The sequence below is a fragment of the Globicephala melas genome, chromosome 20 (assembly GCF_963455315.2).
Source record: "Globicephala melas chromosome 20, mGloMel1.2, whole genome shotgun sequence".
Classification (NCBI taxonomy): domain Eukaryota; kingdom Metazoa; phylum Chordata; class Mammalia; order Artiodactyla; family Delphinidae; genus Globicephala; species Globicephala melas.
This window is the reverse complement of record NC_083333.1, coordinates 16,882,851-16,895,340: the sequence shown is the minus strand read 5'-3', so window position 1 is coordinate 16,895,340 and position 12,490 is coordinate 16,882,851. Positions and strand designations below refer to the sequence as shown.

The following is a 12,490-nucleotide window of genomic DNA, read 5'->3' as shown; positions in this document are numbered from 1 at the left end:
TTGGTGCAATTTTCCCAGAGTCAGAAGGAATAGCGTGTTAAGAATCATGTTTCTTAAACAGCTAAATAAGGAAACTGGACATGACCCCTTTCCTTGTCACTAGTTTGCCATATTATGAAATAAAGTCCAAGTGCAAACCCGTTTCAAAGCACAGGCTTCTGCTCCTACCCGTGTGGCCCCCCTCCTGAGTCAGGGCCCCCAGCTTGAGTCCTGTCCTTGCAGCCACTGGCCTGACAGGCTGAGTGAAACTCTGCAGATCAGGTCCAGACAGTGCGTCCCAGGCTGGGCTCCTGACATGGCCAGGGAATCAACAGGATGAGCAAACTCAGACCCTCCTGTCTTTAACCTTGGGTCCCTGGGAGGTCCTCTGCACATGCTCGTGCCTCCCCAGTGGGGTGACAGGATTTCCCAGAGACCTGCCGAGGGATGCTTGAAACACACGGGCTTCACTGTGAGGGAAATGCTACTGGTCATCGGCCAGGGTCAGAACACCCAGCTGTGGAGGTGAAGCCCCGGGACGTCAGGAGCCCAGGTGACCGAGCAGCTGTCTGGGCTCTAGGGCTGAGGGGGTCATGGGAGCGTGAATTCCACGTTCCCGCAGGGATGAAGGGACAGGGGTCTGGGGAGGTGGTGGTCTGAGCACAGGGTAGCCCCGGGGAGGTGTGAGAAGCAGCACAGTGGTGGGGTGGGGGTGGGGGTGGCAGTGAGGGGTTCCTGTGGAAGGTTCTCATCCTGGGGTCTGAGCACCAAGGAGCTGAGACATCATTGGCTGTGCAGACTGCACACTGGGCACTGTATTTTCTGAGCCGGGGAACGACAAGTCAGGAGGTCAGAGAGGCCCCAAGGACCATTTCTAGGGCGATGGTTTTGAAGGGAGGGGAAGGGAGAGACTAGGTGATCCAGAGCAGAGGGTGGGTGTCAGGCGGATTCTTTCGGGAGCGCAGCATGCTTGCTTCCACCCCCTCAATAAGAAACATCTCCAGGTGGGACATTCTGCGCTCCTCCCAGCTCATGAAAGTGAGGCAAGTGTTATCGGTTCCACCAGGAACCGGAGAGGGAGTGGAATGACGCCACACACACTATGGTTCCAGGTGCTGGTTTATTGCAGCAGGAAGAGAACCGACTCGCTTTACAAATCTGAGGGCTGTGGATGTCCCCACCAGACACACTCATGCCAGTTCCCACAGTGCCACCTGGATGCAGCCAGGAGGTGATGTTTCAGGTAAGCAGAGACAGAAATCAGATGCTACCTGCAATCGCTTTGGAAGGTTTTGAGAGAACAGGCGTATTGCAGGTACTGTTTAAGTGTTGCATAAATTCCCAGATGGATTCCTTCCGGGGCACTGAGTGACTAAAGTATCCTGTTCAGCTTCAAGACCTTCGGGCAAATGGACAGACAGAGGACAAGCAGGTGGGTGTGGGGGCTGAGGAGGCTGCTGGTGACGGAGGCCACCCCTGTCTGCGGGGACCCATGCGCCTCCCAGGACCATTATGCATCCCCATCCGGAGTCCGGCTCCTGCTTCCGGCTCTCCAAGCCACTGGACGTGTGGAGGCTGATTTCTGAATTTAGAAGATAGCAGGATGGAAATGTGTTCCTCACTAAAGGGACAAGAATGTGAGCTATGTGGGCCGGCTGGCCCCTTTCTGATTTCCCTTCTCACTCAGCCTTGAGCCGAGCTGATGACCGCAGCAGTGACTAACGAGGACGAGATGGATCAGAGCCGGAGGGATTTCTAGTTTTAAGTCCAGCATGACCCTTCCAGAAAGAAACGCTCTGACACCTCTGATATTTTAAAGTGAACTTTAAAGATGCCTTTGATTCCTTGGAGTTTCTGAAATGCTGATACGTGATAGGGTGGGCAGTGGGTGGTCCAGTCTGAGATTCCCCAGACAACCGTTTGGAATTCCTCCCGCAGAGGCTGGGCAGCAGCACGTCCTTGGCGTTCTGTTATCGTCTGAGGGAAAATGAGGCTGAGGATGTGTGTGGGACAGAGGAAGGTGGACCCGGGGGCCCTGGCTCATTCACAGGAAGGGGGGCTGCGACTGGCAGCCTGCATTTCTTCTGACAGCCGGCGAGGGAACAGAGGCCACGGAACCACAGATACCAGAGTGCGAGTGTGCACCTCGTCCGGCCACCCCGGTCGGCAGCTGGGGAGTGTGTGTGGAGGGGCTAAGAAAGGAAGGTGCGCTTGCACTTCTACCCGAGGGAGAGGACAAAGTGGGTGGGGTTAGAGGAAGAGCTCTGGAAAGACCCTCAAAGAGAAATGCGCTCCTCACGTAAAACTGCGGAGCCAACCCAATTCTTATTTGGGGAGCATTTTGGATATCACCGCGGAAAGAGTTGTCGAGTGATCACCGAGCACCAAATTAGTTTACAATCTTGTTCTCAACACAGCGACTTCTCTCCTGGTGCTTTGGAATTACCAAAATATCCTTGCCTAACAGCAAAGGGGGAAAAAAAAAAACCCCGTGCGTCTCCCTGGATGATTTTTGCTCCTCCCCACACGCCGGTCGCCGTCAACTCTGCGGCCCGCCCGCGTCGCCCTGCGCAGCCGGCCTCTTGCAGGTCAGCATCAGCAGCAGGAAAAGGGGCAGATGCCAGAGGCTGCAGAAGAACAGCTTCCGGGAGCTCTTCCGGTCTGCGTCCCTGTAGAACCGAAAGCTGAGGTAGGAAATGTACAGGTTGATGGGGAGGGCGATGACGGGGAAGGTCCACGTGGTGACGTCCAGGGCGGGGGCCGCGGCGGACATGGCGACCAAGGCCAGGCAGTGGCGCAGGGCGACGCGCCGGCACAGGTCCGGGTGGGTGACGGACATCATGCAGTAGCCGCCCCGGGAGTAGTCTTCGCGGAGGCTCCAGCTCAGCGCGTTGAAATGAGGAAACTGCCAGGAGTAGAGGATTCCTCCCAAAAGACACGCTCCTGCACAGAGGTTTGGGGAAGCAAGACACGCCGTCATCAGAGATCTACAGAGGCACCCTTTCCGACAGCTGCCGGCCCTGGCGGCGCACTCCCACCCCGCAAGCCAGACTCCCTCGGGTCCTCGCGCGTCTGCGCTTCCCTCTCTGCTCGGAGATGGAGGTGGGCGGGGGCGGGAGGCTTCCCACAAGGCTGAGCACCTGTGGCACCTGACCGCCCCCCGCCCCCTGCGGTGCCAACACCGCGACAACAAAGGGGGTCACGTTCAGGGGCGGCCCAGTCCCAGAGGGCCTTCTGGGCCGGGCTTTTAGCTGTTTCCACCAGCCGGCTCGCGAGTGAGGGGCTTGGGCAGCGAGGTGGAAGGCCGCTCCGGGCAGGTGGCAGCTCCCGGCTCGGCACCGACAGAACCGCAGTCCTTATGGGCGGCACTGGGGACGCGGGGGCAGCAGGCGGGGCGCACGGCCCGCACCGCAGGGAGGGCGGGGGACTCCCCAGCGCAACCTGAATACGCAGAGCGGCACAGGAGCAGAGGCTCCGCTGTTTCTCAGAACAGGTGAACACCTGAGCACCCTTTCTCCGGAACTGGATCTTCCCCCCAACACGGTGGGGTGAAGGCTGCCAGTTACTGAGTGCCTCCTTCTAACAAAGACTTCTACAGTCACCTCACTTAATCCGATTGCAGGACTTGAGGTAGGTTTTATAATCCTCATTAAGCGAACGAATCAGATGATGCTAAGTTCTCCAACAAGAGGTGAAAGAGGAACTCAGCGGGAGCCCGTCTGGTTGCAGCCCCGGCTCCCCCGCGGCACTGGGCCGGGTCTCCGGAAGGGGCTGCAGCCATTCCTGAGCGGACGGTTCATTCCTCCTCTCCTCACACAGGGCATGTTCCCCGAGCACCCACTGAGAGGCGAGCGCGGCCTAGGCACCGCGGATGCAGCGTGAGCGCCAAGCCACGTGGGCCGAGTTCCCCCAGAGCCGCGCATCCAGAGGCCCGCGGCGGCTGTGCAGAAGCATGTGCAAGGGGGCGCAGGGCACCGGTGCGCAGCGCACGGGGGCGCAGCGCATGGAGCGGAGCAGACGTCTAGAGGAGGACGTCTGCGCCCAGAGAGGAGTGACCAGGCCAGTGCGGTAATCAAGGCCCCCGGGCAGGAGGCGCGGCAGTCACAGCATGACAAGAAGACTAGGGCGTGTGTTAGGATCCACAGAGCTGTACATCAGAACAACAAGGTCGATTTTACTGTATGATAATTTAAAAAGTAAATTAAAATAAAGAAGGCAGGCATGTGTCTGGAGTGCAGAGAGCAGCGGGGCCAGGTTCCAGGATCAGCCAGAGGGACAGGCAGGGCCACTCGCCCCCGCTCTGCAGGCGGCGCCAAGGACTGTTCCATCCTAGAAGCAGCAGAAAGCCATGGAGGGGACTTAACGCGTGAGAGTGCACATGTGCGTGTGGCGAGAGGGGCTGAGGAAAGGGGCCCTGGTGAAAGGACATGCTGGAGGGGCCCAGGCAGCTCTGGACGGATCACTCGGGAGAGGAGAGGAGAGGAGAGATGAGGGGAGTGAGGATCGGGGCGGTGATGGCGCAGCAGGAGAGATGGGCCTGAGAGGGACCAAGGAGGCAAAGGTGACAGGACGTGAGTGCAGAGAAGGGAGGGAGGTGTCGGGAGCGACTCCTGGGCCCAGGGGTGCCCGGAGACCTCGCGCCCTAGAGGACACACCCAGAAGCCGTGCAGGGCAGCTTCTAAGGGTAACTCTGGTGTGTTCGGTCTGACACGCCCTTGGGATATCCACACGGCAAGTCGTGAGGAGGGTCTGGGCTGCGATGCGTCCCCCACGGGGTGAGCCACCTATCCCGTCACTACCTGTTTCCTTTCCCCTCCGGGATGTGAACTCTGTGAGGGTTTGTTCCTCTTTTTTTCATCTCCAGAGAGAAGTGCTGCATACCATGGGGCAAAGGGTCCTCCAGCCCAGCCCCGGAGCCCATGTACACAGAGAACTGCTCCACAAAAGCCATTCCCAAGACCCCCGTTTCCAGCACTGACGTGTAAACCTTAGGACCTTCTACTGCCCCTGCTTCCTTCCTCCTCGGAGGGTCCTGGACGCGCTGACTCACTCGGGGTTCCCTGTGTCTCAGACCCCCACCTGCCTCTGGGGCCCCTGATCCGAGAACTGGGAGATTGAGGACCCACTGGAACCCACCCTGGGAAGCACTGTGCTGCAGGGGGCTTGAGCATGTGCACCCACTGTCCTATCTTAGATGGTGATGCAGATCTGCTGAGGCCCTCGTCTGTGGGAATGTGCAGAAAAACAGGGCGGGGTCTGGGGCGGCGACTGCTAACACAGGACCCTCAGCAGGAGAGAACACAGTCAGATCACTGAGAGTCCTCCAGAGAGTAGGCGTGGGCTCCAAGTCCTGCCACGCACCTGCCGGACAGAATCAGAGGAAGGAAGCTGCTCTTCATTTTGGATCTTTATTTGTGAGTCAACCAACTCCTTGGCAGCCTTCCAATCCAGGAGGAAAATAACGAAGACTTGCCCTTAGGGTCCCTATTTTGGTAGGGTGGCTGTCAAATCCCCTGCAGACCATTTTAACCCTGTCTATAACTAGCACATATATACATCTTCATTCATGTAGACACATTCCAATTTGAACAGCAAAAGCAGCAGCTACTGGGACTCCCCTGGTGTCCAGTGGTTAAGACTCTGCGCTTCCACTGCAGGGGACGCAGGGTCGATCCCTGGCTGGGGACCTAAGATCCCGCATGCCGTGGGGCCAGAGGAAAAAAAAAAGAAGCAGCTACTATTTGTTGAATCTGGTGGCAAACAGAGGACGGTGTCAGCCACCCACCAGGTACGACCCTGGAGGCCAGAGAGGCAGCGGCCAAAGCGACAGAGCCCTGCACGGGGTCCAGCGGGAGGCGCACACGACGCAGGCGACACTGATGGCTGCTACTCAGAGAATCAAAAGAGGGCAGCAGGATGGGCGACCTGGGAGTGACTGCTCAGGGAAGGCGTCCCCAAAGGTGGTGTGTGAGCCACGTCTCAACTGCACTGATCCTGGGAAGAGTCACTCGTTGTGTTTCTGGGAGACGTGCAGGCTGTGGGGAGGCATGGGGAGTGAGGAGACAGCCAGCAAGGGCGGGGCCGGGTCTCAGGGTACCTGCACACCCGATGGGGAGGGGCATCTCCCCCAGAGCAGCGGAGAGCAGGGAGGAGGGACAGGTGGCAGAGACCACCGAGGGGACAGGTGGTTGGGGGGAACTGGAGTGGCACACACTGATGCCTTTTCCTCCGGGGGGGACCCGCACGGTTCATGGTGGAGACGTGAAGGTTCTCTCTGTGGCCGTATTAGGTTTGCCCAGCAGACATCCATCCCCACGAAGGCCTGGAGGCTTGTAGGCAGGCCCGCGGAGGGGAATCACGTCCATGCTCTCCTGTTCCCGGCACCTTTCTACAGGCACAGCTGCTCTCACCTCATAGATGAGAGATTAAGTAACTTGCCCAAGGCTATTCAGCACCCCGGCACCATGTACCAGCACCTTCTCCTAGAAAGTTGTTGCCGAACAGTAACAAGGGACTGCCAGGTGGTCGTCAGAAGGCCAGTGGAGCAGAGCAGAGGAGGGCTTGCTGGAAGGAGAAATCCCATGTATTAAGATAAGAGTGCTGGTGCCTTAAAAAACAAACAACCAAGGTTGTTCAATTACAAACACACAGGTAATATTTTTCTTGACAGTGAGCACCCTTGGGGAATTAGCCAAGACAGAAGGGAAGGGGGCAGCACCCAGGTACAAGTGAAGTGGAAAACAGACCGACAGAAGGAGACTTCTTCGTATTCCGATGGCAAAATAGAGCCATCTCTGGATGTCAGAGGGGCCAGCACAGAGGAGGCAGTGTGACTGGTTCTCGGGGCACCGGGCCACTCGGAGGCTTTGAACGCAGCCCTAGCCCAGGGGAGCCGACAAGACCAAGCGGTGTCCCCAGAGGAATGGCATCAGGGCTCACGTAGAGACGGGGGAGGGGACGGGTAGGTCAGGGCTCAGGAGCTGTTTTGCTCTTGCAATGGCTGAGAAAGAGCCAATTCAGCCAGGAAACCAGGCTCGAAACGGTTAAGACATCAGGCTCCCACGTGGAATCTTGTCTTTCTCAAAAGCCCTCTTTTTTCCCCGTGCCAATTGGAGTATTCTGTTTTGCTCAATACACGTTTTTAGTTACGCTTCTCCTTCAAATAACATAATTTAAAAAAAATCACTTTCGTAAGAGTGGCATGCTGCTTTCTCTGGGAGAGGAAATTGGGTAGGGGTTTGGGTCATGTCACAGATGAAAGAGCTTTAGAAATCACAGCTTAGCCTTCAAGGAGTGTAATCAGAAAACCCCACCCCACACAGCTCTCCTCGATGGGCTGCAAGGCCTCGGCTCCGTAAAAGATGTAAAACAAATGACTGTCTCCATCAAGATAAGGCGAGCTAGAACAGGAAGGCTGGAATTAGTCCAGGGGCCTTGGGGGAACCCACCTTCCTCTTGGGGGGAACATAAAGCCCTCGGTTTCCTGACTCAAATGCTTCACCTCAGCCTCACCCCCACGAAGCAGTCTGTTTTCACTGGGCCCATGGTCTGTGACAACAAATATTTACTGTTTGCCCACTACAGGGCAGGCACGGTCTACTCTCAAGGCCTCTGCTGGAGTCTGGCCAGGGACAGAGACAACACACAAGGGGTCACAGCCCAGGAATGTCACCTTCGGTGCAGGGCTTCAGGGGAGCACACAGGAGCAAGACCTCAGTCGGCCCTGGAGAGGTCAGGGAAGGCTTCCTGGAAGAAGTGATATGTAAACTGAGATTCAATGATGGTCTCTGAGGTTCAATCCATTCACACAAGCCGTGCGTTTCCTCCTTCTCTGCAATGTGTTTTCTCATTTTCCTACCGGTCTGCAGAATCTTCATACATACTTGGTTTAATCGTATCCAGAAGAAATGTCTGCTTCCTTTCTTTTAATCAAATATCTGTTGGTCTATGAATACACAGGATACGGAAACTTGTGAGGTAGTTGGCGTATCTGTGCGAACGGACTCTCCAGAGGACAGCAACTTCCTGAGATCATGATGCCATGATCCCAGCTTGGAGGCAACTCCAGAGAAGGGCCAGGTGTCAGCGGCCTTACTTCCTTCCCTCCACACACAGAAAACAGAGGTGAGCTCGTCGACTGTGCTGTGTGTGACCAGCTGAGGGGAACCCTTATCTTCTGGCACCCTCTCCGATTAGGGGGGCTCCTTAGGTGAGGCAAGGCCAGCCAGTGTCTTCCCAGTGACTCTTGGAAAACACTCTCGGAACATCTCCCAAGCATCTCTACGCCACACCGGCAGGTGGAGACCCTCACCCTTGTCCCCTCTGCTCAGGTTCGTAGCGTACTTCCATCATTTTGTTGGCAAACAAAGCCAAGGCAATCCCAGCCAATGGCTTCCCAACAGGGTGGAGACAAAAATCTCCAAGTTGGAGCTCTGACTCTGTATGGGCTCTTCCAAAACACACTCCTCTGGAATGGAGCTCAGTGGTTTCAGCTTGCTTTCTCTGCTGCCTGGCGGGCTTACGTTCAACCCTTCCCACCCCGACCCCAACCATTCACTGCCCTTCGCTGCCGACGCAGGTCCAGCAAAGCCTGGGCTGGGCTCGGGCAGTCCTCCCTCCGCGGACAGTGGGCTCCCTCTCTCCACGTGGCCCTCAGCAGCTTTGGGGTGTCGTGCTCATGTAAACTGGGGCTGGCTGGGGGAGCACAGCCAAGTCCAAAGCTTCATGGTCAGCAGTTTCAAAGCCCTTCTTTTGAGGGTGAACACAGAGGCGCCTGTGGGACAGGTCAGCCTCCCCCATGTGTTGAAATTCCATGGTGCCGTAGAGAAAGGGAAGAGGACGGGGGCCAGTTCATCAACTGCATGGCGACAAAGGGGAGATGAAAAGTCCCCTGGAAATAGGAAATAGAGTCGGCAATGGCCGCCTGCCCTTGAAGAATGCTCTGGCAGTGACTGGGGAATGATGAAGAGGCACGGCGAGGAGAAGGGATGCTCTCCCTGCCTCCCTCCACGGTCCACTCCGCACGGTCCCAGCCCCGCTGTCCACGCCCCACCGTCCATGCGGAGCCGCCCGAGGTTTCATTTGAAGCACAGTCGGGGGAAGAGGCAGCACAAAGCCCTGACTCTGAGCAAGGTGACCCCTCCCCTCCTCTTCCCCCCGCTCCCCTGGGGGCTCCGAGCCTCTGTGGGTGCTCTAGGAAACTCACCTGCTCCCCACTCGCCAGCTCACACTTGAAGGTCTGTCCGTTTATCACCCGAGCATGAATCTGTTTGTTGAACAGAACTGACTAAATGTGCACTGCGGGCCAGGCCTCACCTACTGTGGTCCAGCTCCTGTGATCCTGCCCAGCTACGCGACCCGGGGGTGACAAGGCTGGGCCTTGTTGTGCCAAACGGTCGCCAATTACACCGCCGACCTCCGGCTCGCTGCGTGTTTCTCATGTGGTCCTTCTGACTTTTGTTTCTTCGTCTTTGAAGACAAGAGGGCTCTAAAGATCGTTTGGTTTGCTAATATTCCTGCAATGTCTCTTGGTCACTCTGTCTTTAGAAATGTCATTTATCTTAATCAATCTCAAGCTCTAAGACTAGTTATGGAAAAATCTCACACGAAAGGAATTTACTCGTTTTCGAGTTTGATCTCCAAGTGAGGCAGTGTTTTAAAGGAAATCTTCAAAAGGGCTTGGGTTCAACAGTGCCTGGTACTCGTTAGCCCTCAATAAATATTTGTGGAATGAATGAGTGAGTAAATTCTATTCTACCTTCCCATCCCAGAATAAAGGAGGTAAATAAAGTGAAACGGTATTTAACATTTTGTAGTTTACCAGCTGAGGCTAAAAAAACTCATTCTCTTTTTGTTACTAGAACCATCCATCTGTCAAATGTCACTTCCTGATAAGAGTCCGTCTCTGAGTCCTCATTTGTAACTGAATGTTGGCTGACATAATTAATGTTGACCACACAACAACATCTGAATTACAAACCAAAGGCCATTTACAAATCTCTTCAAGGCAGTCACCAGAAGCATGCCACAAGACCGGGGATTTATTCAAATATAGGAAAATAACAAAACAGAATCTGAGCCTTTTTAAGAAATGGGGGTGATGGGAAGAGAGGTGGCTTTGGCATGGGAGAGAGGAAGGGACTTTAACCCGAAGCCTTCGGGATAAACTAGACCGTCTCTGGAGGTGAACGCTGCTGAGAGGCTACCATGTGCGGCTCCAGCCCGGGCCAAGCAGGAGCATCTGCTGTCGGGCACTTATCCGCGGTGTGCCCCCCACCCCCACGCCCTCCCCCGGGCGTGCAGGTCGCTTGTCTCCTTGCTGGCCACTGCCTGCAGAATCAAACCAAGCACTTCCGTTCCTAAGGCAGCGAGCTGGCTGCACCACGGGCCAGCCCTCTTATTGGGCCTTCCTGAGTTTTAGTTGCTAAGCATTTTTAATGTTTTCTGCTAACAGCAGTTAAGCTCCCCCGCCCCCCCCCCAAAGAAAGCAAAGTAATTAGGCAGGTGGGAGGAAAGGTCTAAGCCTGGGTCTCAGAGGAGAATGGACACAGGAGAAAATTCCACTGTAATGATCACCTCTATTGACACAAAAAGCGCTTTTAGGGCTGGGCCCTGGCTGGGACTGGCACCCTCTGAAACAAAAATTCCACTGGGAGAGAAGAGCTAGCTGTTCACAGTTCTTTGTGCAGCTACAAAGCAGCAAACACCAAGAACACCTAATGTTTGTTTAGCTTTTACAATTTCCATCCGTTAGTCTGTTTGTCTTCACCTCACCCCTCCCCCTGCCCACCAATCCAGCCTCACTCGCCCACCCACACTGAGCTGGATTCTGAAGGGTCACATCAAGCACAGGCTTTGGACCCACACCACTGGGGCATCTAGAACAGCGAGAAATTCTTTTCCACTAGTGGTAAACACAAACAAACAAAACCAACAACAATAATAATGTTGTGGGGAAAAGAAATCAGAACCCCATGGCTGTCTTATGTTTCACGTCTTTACTGGAGGCGGGAAGGCAGCACCATCTCTTCCGTGCTTGGTGCCCTGGAGGTCTTGATTGGCCCCGTGGCCACTACAAAAACCACAGAAAGATCTAGATGCTAAGAAGGGTGCTTCCGAACACTGCATTTCTTCACTCTGTCGGCCGTCTGGGAAGCACACAGTTTTTTCTGTAGCTACAAATCTGGTATCTTTCCTCCCATCCAGAGTCAGTTCCCTCGAGGCAGGACCCTGAAGGTGAGGCTTCAGGATCCCCATCACACACGGCCCCGAGCTGCTGCCCCCCAGTCGTAACCAATGTCCACCAAGCCCCAGGAAAGGGCTTCAGCCCAAGTCCACCTGGTCAGGGAGACGGCGACTGAAATGAAGGCCGGGGCTGGTATGCGGCGTCCTGAGGCGGAGGCACGGATTTCGGTCTGTGTAGACTTGTATGCCTACCAACCCCTGTGCACACACTTTCCGTTTCTTGGAAAGCACTTTCCCTTCTCAACTAAACGGGCCGCGACTTAACTCAGAAGTCACTCGGCTCCGAAGTCTTCCTGGACCGATCTGGGGGCCAATTTAAGAGAGCCCGGAGCCCCCGCTAAAGCTCTCTGCTCAGGGAAATACTCGATCACCGGCCTGCCTCTCCCTGAAGACTCTGAGACGTGAGACACAAGTGAGAACCGGGACTGGGTTTAAGTGACCCTGTATCTCTCAGGGCCTCGCATGCAGTGGCGGCTGGGGGGACGGTTCGGGAAGGCGCGAGCCGAGTGGGCCTCTGTCACCTCTGTCACCCACCTCCCCCTCCCTCCCCAGCAGCAAGCTCGACAGAGTTTTCCAAACACTTCTCTCCTCATGGCTGCTCCACAGTGACCAGTTTTTGGAGGTTTAAAGACAAGATGGTTTGGAGATACCACAGAAGAAAGGAAACATTGCTGGCTGTTTTTTCTCAGAAGGGCTCCTTCAAACAAACACGTTCCCAAAGATAAGAACCCAGAAGAGATACAACCACCTCGGTAAATAGTACAGATGACACTGTTAGCGCATCTCTGATAATACCATCTGCCAAGGCCTTGGCCCAAATCCCTCGGTATTTCCAGGGCATTCTAACAGTAAGAGCGCTCGCTGGTTCTGCCTTTTCAGATTGGCGGTTCTCAAATGTAGTCCCTGGACCAGGGGTATCAGCATCACGTGGGAACTTGTTAGAAATGCAGACTCTCAGGCACCTCCCCAGACCCACTGAGTCAGAAACTTTGGGGGAAGGGCCCAGGATGCTGAGTTTTAACAAGCCCTCCATCCAGGTGATTGACATGCACTGAAGTTTGAGCACCATCGTGTTGGACTTTGGCTAGCGGCTGCCACAGTACAAAGTGCAGTTCTAGAAGATGAAAAAACTATATAAAACCATAGCTGACTTAGTCCCTAAAATCCAGGAATAAAAATCTTTCAACTACATTCTCTCAGATTCTGCCTTATTTCTTTGAGTCATTTCCTTCTGTACTCATAGGTGATGCTCAATATATATCTGGCG

General features: G+C 55.2%; 1 protein-coding gene across 1 annotated transcript in view; it reads right to left on the bottom strand.

Moving 5' to 3' along the window:
• Positions 1-1,092: 1,092 nt before the first annotated feature.
• Positions 1,093-12,490, bottom strand: part of COX10 (cytochrome c oxidase assembly factor heme A:farnesyltransferase COX10) — a 110,545-nt gene continuing 99,147 nt past the window's right edge. Inside the window, exon 7 of the mRNA XM_030861373.3 lies at positions 1,093-2,922. Within this exon, the coding sequence (XP_030717233.3) occupies positions 2,519-2,922 (404 nt within the window). The 3' untranslated portion in view covers positions 1,093-2,518. The remainder of the gene's footprint in view (positions 2,923-12,490) is intronic.